The sequence below is a fragment of the Pan paniscus genome, chromosome 5 (assembly GCF_029289425.2).
Source record: "Pan paniscus chromosome 5, NHGRI_mPanPan1-v2.0_pri, whole genome shotgun sequence".
Classification (NCBI taxonomy): Eukaryota; Metazoa; Chordata; class Mammalia; order Primates; family Hominidae; genus Pan; species Pan paniscus.
The window spans coordinates 103,999,098-104,011,662 of record NC_073254.2 but is presented as its reverse complement, the minus strand read 5'-3'; the positions used below and the strand labels follow the sequence as shown (position 1 = coordinate 104,011,662).

General features: G+C 38.2%; 1 protein-coding gene across 34 annotated transcripts in view; it reads right to left on the bottom strand.

The window, feature by feature from the left end:
- The window catches only part of LOC100977566 (cytochrome b5 reductase 4), a 173,723-nt gene that overhangs the window by 116,989 nt on the left and 44,169 nt on the right, over positions 1-12,565 (bottom strand). For all 34 annotated transcript variants that reach the window (XR_008625693.2, XR_008625689.2, XR_008625692.2 and 31 more), the window contains exon 4: positions 1,078-1,159. Coding sequence is in view for 3 of the 34 variants with exons in the window: in XM_055113928.2 (XP_054969903.2) it covers positions 1,078-1,159 (82 nt within the window). In the remaining 31 variants the exon portion in view is untranslated. The remainder of the gene's footprint in view (positions 1-1,077; positions 1,160-12,565) is intronic.

The following is a 12,565-nucleotide window of genomic DNA, read 5'->3' as shown; positions in this document are numbered from 1 at the left end:
AGTGCTGTGACAGTAAAAGAAATCTTTGAAAGTAATGTCTCAGCCCACTAGAGGTCCTGGTGTCTATCTCCATCCTCAGCTCTACAGGTGCCAGAGTTTGCCTAGGATGAACCAAAGAGCTGTCCAATGCATGTGTACCAGCTTAACATGCATGTGCCACTAATACCATCATTTTTAATGATAAAAAACTAATGCATATAAGATGGTTCTCTACTTCAACACTATTAACATTTTAGGCCAGAAAATCCTTTGTTGTGGGGGTCTGTCCTGTGCAACGCAGGATATTTAGCAGCATCTCTGACCACTATCAATTAGAATGCTAGTAGCATTTACTTTCGTTCTAACAACGAAAATGTCTTCAGACATTGCCAAATGTCCCCCTGAAGAGCAAAATCAACCCCAGTGAAAAACAACTGGCATATACTAAAAGAAAATACATTACAAAAAAGCAGGTAACATTTAATGAGGCAACTCTCTGCCTTACAAAAGGTTTGTTTACCCATGGTTTCTTCAAGTGGGCTTTTTCAATTAAATAACTCTGTAATTTTTAGTAAGATACAATACCTACAAGCCTTAGTATCTTCACTTTTAAACTGCTCTAAATCCCTCTTCCATCTCAGAGCTAGGGGGAAGAAACTGGTTATACTTTAGAAGAAGTTTAAAGTAAGAATAGGGGTTATCTATAGTGAAGGGGCAGAGTCGGAAGGTTCATGGCAAATGGGAGAAAAAGCTGGGAGGGAAAATTTCACTGTATAACTTTTTGTATTTTTAAATGTTTGAATCATGTGACTATATTATTCAAAAAATTAAATTCTAAAAAACTAATCTAAAAATCAACCCTAAGTGTTGTACTCCTCACACTGAACTTTCTCTAAACAACAGTCGAACTTTTAAGGGAAAGTAACAATATGATTCTAGAGAAGAAATGACGGAAAACCTCTGGAGTGGCTAGACCAGGAGGCCAATGAAAATTACAAAACCACAGTGATTTGTATAGACCTAGTTGTTTAAATCCAAGTTAAAAAAAAATACATGTGCACCACACATCCATGCTGGTTTAGCACCAGCACCACTTACCTTTCAGAACAGCAGGTTTAATGGCCATTCTGCCAACCAGGCATTCTTTCAGCATGGATTCATAATTGACCCAACGATGAACCTGGTATGTAAAACAAATGATGGAAAAGCAACATGACTAACTCCACAGGATGCTCTCATTTTAGTACGAGCAAAACTAAACTTTCTGAAACCACTCTCAACACACACCTAAAAACTAAGAAGCATATTCAATTAGTCTACCAGGGTGTGATAGAAAGGCTGCACAGATAGAGATTGTTTAGAATAGTATTCTCAAAGTGTTGGGACCTTTGGAAGTTCCTGACACCCTTTCAGGTCTCCATGAGGTCTCAATTTGTTTCATGATAATACTAACAAAAAGTTACTCGCTTTTTTTTCAGTTTTGACATTTGCTCTGATGCTATAAAAGCAATGGTGGGTAAAACTGCTAGTATCTTGCATTAATCAAGGCAGTGGGTCCAAACAGTACTAGTAATTATTATCTTCTTCACCACCATGGACAGGGGAGGGAGCATGAGGAAGATATTTAAGAATACTTAAGAATATCCTTCATGAAGTAGAAAAATTATTAATTAAATTTTGACCCTTGGGTACATATTTTTATTATATTTTGTGTGACAAAGTGGGAAATTCTCAAAAAGATTAGTGCTACAAAGTATGATGGTTTCCCGGTGAAGAGACACTTAGATGATTGTTTGATTTGCAAATGCAACTAGGCTTTTTTCATGAAAGGCCATTTGGCACATTTTACCTACATAACAAACCTGCACATCCTGCACATCCTGCACATATACCTCAGAACTTAAAATAAATTAAAAAAAGAAGAAGACATACATGCAGTCATCCGGCAGTGAAAAAAGCTCAATATTACCGATCATTCGAGAAATGCAAATCAAAACCACAATGAGATACCATCTCATGGCAGTTAGAATGGCATTAATAAAAAGTAAAAAAATAACAGATGTTGGCGAGGTTGCGGAGAAAAGAGGATGTTTATACACTGTTGGTGAGACTGTAAATTAGTTCAACCATTGTGGAAAGTGATATGGTGATTCCTCAAAGAACTAAAAACAGAACTACCATTTGACCCAGCAATCCCATTTCTGAGTATATATGCAGAGGAATATAAATCATTCTACCATAAAGACTCATGTACACAACTGTTCACTACAGCACTATTCACAATAGCAAAGACATGGAATCAACCTAAATGCCCATAAATGACAGACTGAATAAAGAAAATGTGGTAGATATACACCATGGAATACTAGGCAGCCATAAAAAAGAACAAGATTATATCTTTTGCAGGAATATGGATGGAGCTGGAGGCCATTATCCTTAGTAAACTAACACAGAAACAGAAAACCAAATACTACATGTTCTCACTTACAAGTGGGAGCTAAATGATGAGAACTCCTGAAAACAAAGAAATGAACAACAGACACTACTTGAGGGTGGAGGTTGGGAAGAGGGAGAGGAGCAGAAAAAATAACTATTGGGTACCAGGCTTAGTACCTGGATGATGAAATAATCTGTACAATGAATCCTCATGACATGAGTTTACCTATATAACAAACCTGCACACGTACCCCTGAACCTAAAATAAAAGTTAAAAAAAAAAGAACAAAAAAAATGAAGGGCCATTTATAAGAACTGCTAGTAAACAAACTGATTATTCAGACTCAGATATTTAACAGGTATTTTCTTGAAAAGAAACAAAGTGATTCTACTGCTTCAAGGAAAACAACTGACAGTATTTGTTGTCAGATGCCACTGGTGGAAATTATATTTAAACAACCTTTCTGCAAGGCACCTTCTCAATATGCCTTAAAAGTCTTAAAATAGGCCAGGAATAATTTTAAGGTGGGGTGGCTCATGCCTGTAATCCCAGCACTTTGGGAGGCTGAGGTGAGAGGATCGCTTGAGCCCAGGAGTTTGAGGTTGCAGTAAGCTGATCATGCCACTACATTCCAGCCTGGGCAAAAGAGCAAGACCCTGTTTGAAAAAAAAGGACTTAAAAATCTGCAGCTCTTTCACTCACATATTTAGGAATTTACCTGAGAAAATATTTGCATGTATTTAAAGATGTAGGTACCAGGATACTCATCACAGCACTACTTAAATTAGCAAAATACTGGAAACAATCTAAATGCCCAATTGTAAAAGACCGGCAAAGGAAAATCAATATATAATGCCATTCAATACAATACTATATAATCATTAAAATAATCAGCCAAAAAAATGTTGATACTGGAATCTTTACGGTATATTCCAGAGTAAATAAATATGCACTAAAATAGTAAGTATGTAAAGTATAGAAAGAAGATAGTTGACTAGAGGTATTTCATACTTGCCTCCTCCACTAAGAACCAAGATAGTGAATGGATAATTACATTCTGAATAGATCATCCAGAGAGAACACTGAAATTCAACAGTAAAGTGACAGGAGATACCTAAAGCAAGAAATGAAAAGGAAGTGAGGCAGCCTACAGGGCTGGGATCAGCTGGGAGCTGAGAAAGACTCAGGTTGGAGAACTTTAGCAGTCTACATTCCCACCATGGACTCATGCAATCCCAGCCACAGAAGAACCCTTTGACCTTTGCAGGCCCTGACATTAAAATAGAGAGCTGCTGGGAGATTGTGTGATGGCACTGCTCCAGGGAGGGTGCTTGGACTGGGTCTCACAAGCCCCCTGAGACCTAAGCAGCTACAGTAAATGGTCATTTCAGAGCCCTAGCCCCAACAAACTGCACACTGTACTAGAACCCAGCAGAACCCAGACTGAAGTGCAAGAGAAGCACAGCTGCTGCCCCAGGAGTTTAGGTTCAAGGAACTGCCAGCTACCGCACCATGGGCTGAGGCAAGAGCAAGTCACCAGGGCTGAAGAACAGCTGGTACGTTCATTCCCCATCCACTGGCCTAGGCTGCCTACCACTGAAGGCAGCACCACTCTGCCCAGAGGCAGGGTATCACCACAACTGCTGTCTCCCTCCACCTGAGCATTCCACTGATAGCCTGGGGATTGCCCCTGCCTACCATGCCTACCATGGCTGGCCTCACCCCCCTCTGCCTATTCCACAGCACAGTTTGAGGGCCAGGAGATTGCCCAGTCCAGTCCAACACACTGGCACCTGAACACTCCTCCCAGGGGCCTGAGGTTGGACATACCAACCTGGCTGCTATCACCACAGCTAGCACCTCCTTGCACATGCCATCTGCAGGGTTAGAGACTGGCCTGCGCAGCCCTTAACAGCCTCCCCCAACATAAGCGTGTACCACCTGGGACCCAGAGGTCATCCTGCCACTGCCACTGTCACCACCCATGCCACACCACCTGCCCAGGGGCCCAAGAACTCACCCACTGTTGCCACTATTGGGATCCAACTAGGCCACCAAGAGGCCCAAGAATCAGCTTGCCTTGATGAACTAACCCTGGTGCCAGCATATGCCATCCTGGGGCCCAAGGACAGACACGCTTAGCCCATTGCTCCCACCACTGGGGCCCAAAGACTAACCTACCTGGGGTCCTAGTAACCAGCAAAACTTCATCGCAGCCTCCACCAATAATTGTACCCTAAGACACCGAGGAAGTCACAGTCATCACTGATGCTGTTTACACCTGCAGAAATCATATAGAGACTACACTACTGCACACACCCAGGATCAAAGCCGAAGTGTCCTACCCTACCAACATCACAGATACATCTACAGGAAAAATTTCTCCCATATGAAAGCAAATTTAAAAAAAACTGAAAAAGGGCCGGGCGCAGTGGCTCTGCACTTTGGGAGGCCGAGGCGGGAGGATCACCTGAGGTCAAGAGTTGGAGACCAGTCTGGCCAACATGGTGAAACCCCATCTCTACTAAAAATACAAAAAAATTAGCCAGGTGTGGAGGCGCATGCCTGTAGTCCCAGCTACTTGGGCGGCTGAGGCAGGAGAATCTCTTGAACCTGGGACGCAGAGGTTGCAGTGAGCTGAGGCTGCACCGCTGCACTCCAGCCTGGGTAACGGGGTGAGATTCTATCTCAAAACAAAACAAAAAACAAACAAACATACAAAAAAAAAAGGAAAGAAGTGACTGTTACACCAGATGTGCAATATCAACATAAGGACACAGGAAACATGAAAAAGCAAGGAAATATGACACTTCCAAAGGAACACAATAATTCTCTGGCAACAGATCACAATCAAAAAGAAATTTATGAAATCCTAGAAAAAGAATTCAAATTATTGATTCTAAAGAAGTTCAGTGAGGTACAACAGAATTATAAAAAACAATACAAAAAACAATTCAGAATATGAATGAGAAATTTACAAAAGTGATAGACATCATGAAAAAGAACCAAACAGAAATTCTGGAACTGAAGAACTCATTGAATGATATACAAAACACATTCAAAAGCAAAGTATTATTTGATCTAAAGAGAGAGAGAAACTCCAATACAATAATAGTGGGGGAGTTCAAAATCCCATTCTCAGCATTAGACGGATCATCTAGGGAGAAAAATCAACAAACATTGGATTTAAACTGGACTTCAGACCAATGGACCTAGCAGACATTTATAAAACATTTATCCAATGATTGCAGAATACACATTTTTTTTCATCAGCACATATAACGTTGTCCATGACAGACATATGTTAGGCTACAAAACAAGTCTCAACATATTTTTAAGCACTGAAATCCTCTTGAGTATATTTTCAGGCCCCAGTAAAATAAATCAATACTAACAGGAACTTTCAAAACCATACAAATACATGGAAATTAAACAACATGCTCCTGAATCACCATTCAGTCAAAGAAGAAATTAAAATGGAAATAAAAAAAATTCTTGAAACAAATGAAAATAGAAATGCAGCATACCAAAACCTGTGGAATAGCAAAAGCAGTATCTAAGGGGGAAGTTTATAGCAATAAATGCCTACTCCAAAAAAGCTGACAGATTTCAAATAAACAATCTAACAATGTACCTCAAGGAACTAGAAAAGCAAGAACAAACCAAAGGCAATATTAGGAGAAAAAAAGAAATAATAACTGTCAGAGCAGAACTATATGAAATAGATTTTTAAAAAAGATACAAAGGATCAATAAAACAAAAAGTTGATTTTTGAAAAGATAAAACAAAATTGATAAGCCACTAGCTAGAATAACCAAAAAAAGGGAAGACCTAAGTAAACAAAATCAGAAATGAAAAGGAGACAACACAACTGATACCAAAGAAATACAAAGGATCATCAGAGACTGTTATGAGCAACTATACATTAACAAACTGGAAAACCTAGAGAAAATGGATAAATTCCTGGAAACATACAACCTATCAAGATTGAATCAGGAAGAAATAGAAAACATGAACAGACCAATAACCAGTAGCAAGATTGAATCAGTAATAAAAAAACTCCCAAGAACAACAACAGCAACAGCAACAGCAACAACAAAGGACTAGATGGATTCACTGTAAAATTTTACCAAACGTAGAAAGAAGAGTAAATCAAAATCCTCCTCAAATTATTCCAAAAAATTGAAGAGAAGGGAATTCGCCCTAATTTATTCTACAAGGCCAGCATTACCCTGATACCAAAACCAAGTAAGTGTACAAAAACAACAACCAAAAAACCCCCACAAAACTACAATATCACTGATAAACATAAATGGAAAAATGTCAAGAAAACACTAGCCAAATGAATTTGACAGCACATCAAAAATATAATAAAACATGATGAAGTGGAATTTATCCCAAGGAGTCAGGGATGGTTTAACATACACACAAATTAGTAAATGTGATACATCACATAAACAGAATGAAAAACAGAAACTGTACAATCATCTCAGTCACACAAAAAGTATTTCATAAAGTTCAACATTCCTACATAATAAAAACTCTCAACAAACTAGACATAGAAGGAATATACCTCAAAATAATAAAAGGCCATATATGACAAACCCACAGCTAACAACATATTGCACTGGGAAAAGTTAAAAGCCTTTTCACTAAGAACTGGAACAAGACAGGACGCCCACTTTCACTACCCCTATTTAATACAGTACTGGAAGTTCTAGACAGAGCAATGCAAGAGAAAGAAATAAAAAGCATCCAAATTAGAAAAGAGAAAGTCAAACTGTCCCTTTTAACAAATACTATTTTGTATTTAGAAAAACCAAAAGACTCCACCAAATACCTTAGAGCTGATAAACAAATTCAGTAAAGTTATAAGACACAAAATCAACATACAAAACTCAGCAGTGTTTCTATACGCCAATAATAAAATAGCTGAAAAAGAAATCAAGAAGACAATCCCATTAACCATAGCTACAAAGAAAGAAAGAAAGCTACAGATAAATTTAACCAAAGAGATGAAAGATCTCTACAAGTAAAACTACAGAACATTGATGAAAGAACACAACTGGTGAAAGGACACAAACAAATGGAAAGATATACTATGCTCATGGATCAGAAGAATTAGTAACAATCAGAAGGAACATACAGCCCAAAGCAATATGCAGAATCAATGCAATCCTTATCAAAATATCACTGTTATTTTTCACAGAAATAGAAAAAACAATCCTAAAATTCATATGGAACCAAAAACCCACTAGAATAGCCAAAGCAATCCTGAGCAAAAAGAACAAAGATGGTGACATCATACTACCTGATTTCAAAATATATTCCAAGGCTATAGTAACCAAAACAGCACAGTATTGGTATGAAACTAGACATATAAACCAACAGAACAGAGCAGAGAACCCAGAAATAAATCCACATATTTATAGCCAACTGATTTTCAACAATGATGTCAAGAATATACACTGAGGAAAGGACACCTTCTTCAATAAATGGTGCTGGGAAAATTGGATATCCATATGCAGAAGAATGAAAATGAACTCCAATCTTTCACCATATTAAAAAATCAACTCAAAATGGATTAAAGACTTAAAATATAGACCCGAAACTATAAAATCACTAGAAGAAAACACTGGAAAAACACTTCATGACATTGGTCTAAGCAAAGATTTTATGGTTAAGACCTCAAAAGCACAGACAACACAAAAATAGACAAATGTAACTATATTAAACTTAAAAGTTTCTACACAGCAAAGGAAACAATCAAGAGAGTGAAGACACAACATGTTGAATGGGAGAAAATATCTGCACTCTATTTATCTAACAAAGACTGATATCCAGAATATATAAGGAACCCAACCATAAAAAAAAAAGTAATCCCATTAAGAAGTGGGCAAAGAACATGAATAGACAATTCTCAAAAGATGACAAATAGTTGATGAGTACATGAAAAAATGCTCAGTATCACTGCTCATCAGGGACATGCAAATCAAAACCATAATTAGATATCATCCTATCCCAGATAGAATGGCTATTACAAAAAAAAAAAACAAGAAATAATAGATGCTGGTGAGGATGTAAAGAAAAGGGAACTCAGAAATGAACAAAGCCTCCAAGAAATATGGGACTATGTGAAAAGACCAAATCTACGTCTGATTGGTGTACCTGAAAGTGACGGGGAGAATGGAAACAAGTTGGAAAACACTCTGCAGGATATTATCCAGGAGAACTTCCCCAATCAAGCAAGGCAGGCTAACATTAAAATTCAGGAAATACACAGAAGTCCACTAAGATACTCCTTGAGAAGAGCAACTCCAACACACATAATTGTCAGATTCACCAAAGTTGAAATGAAAAAATGTTAAGGGCAGTCAGAGAGAAAGGTCGGGTAACCCACAAAGGGAAGCCCATCAGACTAACAGCTGATCTCTCGGCAGAAACTCTACAAGCCAGAAGAGAGTGGGGGCCAATATTCAACATTCTTAAAGAAAAGAATTTTCAACCCAGAATTTCATATCCAGCCAAACTAAGCTTCATAAGTGAAGGAGAAATAAAATACTATACAGAGAAGCAAATGCTGAGAGATTTTGTCACCACCAGGCCTGCCCTAAAAGAGCTCCTGAAGGGAGCACCAAACACAGAAAGGAACAACCGGCACCAGCCACTGCAAAAACATGCCAAATAGTAAAGACCATCGAGGCTAGGAAGAAACTGCATCAGCTAACGAGCAAAGTAACTAGCTAACATTTGACAGGATCAAATTCACACATAACAATATTAACATTAAACGTAAATGGGCTAAATGCTCCAATTAAAAGACACAAAACAGCGAACTGGATAAAGAGTCAAGACCCATCAGTATGTTGTATTCAGGAAACCCATCTCACGTGCAGAGACACACATAGACTCAAAATTAAGGGATGGAGGAAGATCTACCAAGCAAGTGGAAAACAAAAAAAGGCAGGGGTTGCAATCCTAGTCTCTGATGAAACAGACTTTAAACCAACAAAGATAAAAAGAGACAAAGAAGACCATTACATAATGGTAAAGGGATCAATTCAACAAGAAGAGCTAACCATACTAAATATATATGCACCCAATACAGGAGCACCCAGATTCATAAAACAAGTCCTTAGAGACCTAGAAAGAGACTTAGACTCCCACACAGTAATAACGGGAGACTTTAACACCCTACTGTCAACATTAGACAGATCAATGAGACAGAAAGTTAACAAAGAAATCCAGGAATTGAACTCAGCTCTGCACCAAGCGGACCTAATAGACAGCTACAGAACTCTCCACCCCAAATCAACAGAATATACATTCTTCTCAGCACCACACCGCACTCATTCCAAAATTTACCACTTAGTTGGAAGTAAAGCACTCCTCAGCAAAAGTAAAAGAACAGAAATTATAACAAACTGTCTCTCAGACCACAGTGCAATCAAACTAGAACTCAGGATTAAGAAACTCACTCAAAACCACTCAACTACATGGAAACTGAACAACCTGCTCCTGAATGACTACTGGGTACAGAACGAAAAGAAGGCAGAAATAAAGATGTTCTTTGAAACCAACGAGAACAAACACACAACATACCAGAATTTCTGGGACACATTCAAAGCAGTGTGTAGAGGGAAACTTAAAGCACTAAATGCCCATAAGAGAAAGCAGGAAAGATCTAAAATGGACACCCTAACATCACAATTAAAAGAACTAGAGAAGCAAGATCAAACACATTCAAAAGCTAGCAGATGGCAAGAAATAACTAAGATCAGAGCAGAACTGAAGGAGATAGAGACATAAAAAACCCTTCAAAAAAATCAATGAATCCAGGAGCTGGTTTTTTGAAAAGATCAACAAAATTGATAGACCCCTAGCAAGACTACTAAAGAAGAAAAGAGAGAAGAATCAAACAGACGCAATAAAAAATGATAAAGGGGATATCACCACTGATCCCACAGAAATACAAGCTACCATCAGAGAATACTATAAACACCTCTATGCAAATAAACTAGAAAATCTAGAAGAAATGCATAAATTCCTCGACACATACACCCTCCCAAGACTAAGCCAAGAAGAAGTTGAATCCCTGAAGAGTCCAATAACAGGCTCTGAAATTGAGGCAATAATTAATAGCTTACCAACCAAAAAAAGTCCAGGACCAGATGGATTCACAGCTGAATTCTACCAGAGGTACAAGGAGGAGCTGGTACTATTCCTTCTGAAACTATTCCAATCAATAGAAAAAGTGGGAATCCTCCCTAACTCATTTTATGAGGCCAGCATCATCCTCATATCAAAGCCTGGCAGAGACACAACAGAAAAAGAGAATTTTAGACCAATATCCTTGATGAACATTGATGCAAAAATCCTCAATAAAATGCTGGCAAACCAAATCCAGCAGCACAGCAAAAAGCTTATCCACCATGATCAAGTCGGCTTCATCCCTGGGATGGAAGGCTGGTTCAACATACACAAATCAATAAACGTAATCCAGCATATAAACAGAACCAAAGACAAAAACCACATGATTATCTCAATAGATGCAGAAAAGGCCTTTGACAAAATTCAACAACGCTTCATGCTAAAAACTCTCAATAAATTAGGTATTGATGTCACATATCTCAAAATAGTAAGAGCTATCTATGACAAACCCACAGCCAATATCATACTGAATGCGCAAAAACTGGAAGCATTCCCTTTGAAAACTGGCACAACACAGGGACGCCCTCTCTCACCACTCCTATTCAACATAGTGTTGGAAGTTCTGGCCAGGGCAATTAGGCAGGAGAAGGAAATAAAGGGTATTCAATTAGGAAAAGAGGAAGTCAAATTGTCCCTGTTTGCAGATGACATGATTGTATATTTAGAATACCCCATCATCTCAGCCCAAAATCTCCTTAAGCTGATAAGCAACTTCAGCAAAGTCTCAGGATACAAAATCAATGTGCAAAAATCACAAGCATTCTTATACACCAATAACAGACAAACAGAGAGCCAAATCATGAGTGAACTCCCATTCACAATTGCTTCAAAGAGAATAAAATACCTAGGAATCCAACTTACAAGGGATGTGAAGGACCTCTTCAAGGAGAACTACAAACCACTGCTCAACGAAATAAAAGAGGATACAAACAAATGGAAGAACATTCCATGCTCGTGGGTAGGAAGAATCAATATCGTGAAAATGGCCATACTGCCCAAGGTAATTTATAGATTCAATGCCATCCCCATCAAGCTACCAATGACTTTCTTCACAGAACTGGAAAAAACTACTTTAAAGTTCACATGGAACCAAAAAAGAGCCCACATTGCCAAGTCAATCATAAGCCAAAAGAACAAAGCTGGAGGCATCACGCTACCTGACTTCAAACTATACTACAAGGCTACAGTAACCAAAACAGCATGGTACTGGTACCAAAACAGAGATATAGACCAACGGAACAGAACAGAGCCCTCAGAACTAATGCCACATATCTACAACTATCTGATCTTTGACAAACCTGACAAAAACAAGAAATGGGGAAAGGATTCCCTATTTAATAAATGGTGCTGGGAAAACTGGCTAGCCATATGTAGAAAGCTGAAACTGGACCCCTTCCTTACACCTTACACAAAAATTAATTCAAGATGGATTAAAGACTTAAATGTTTTTAAGTCTTTAAATGTTTAAAACTATAAAAACGCTACCATAAAAACATAAAAATGTTTTTAAGTCTTTAAATGTTTAAAACCATAAAAACCCTACAAGAAAACCTAGGCAATACCATTCAGGACATAGGCATGGGCAAGGACTTCATGTCTAAAACATCAAAAGCAATGGCAACAAAAGCCAAAATTGACAAATGGGATCTAATTAAACGAAAGAGCTTCTGTACAGCAAAAGAAACTACCATCAGAGTGAACAGGCAACCTACAGAATGGGAGAAAATTTCTGCAATCTTCTCATCTGACAAAGGGCTAATATCCAGAATCTACAAAGAACTCAAACAAATTTACAAGAAAAAAACAACCCCATCCAAAAGTGGGCAAAGGATATGAACAGACACTTCTCAAAAGAAGATATTTATGCAGCCAACAGACACATGAAAAAATGCTCATCATCACTGGCCATCAGAGAAATGCAACTCAAAACCACAATGA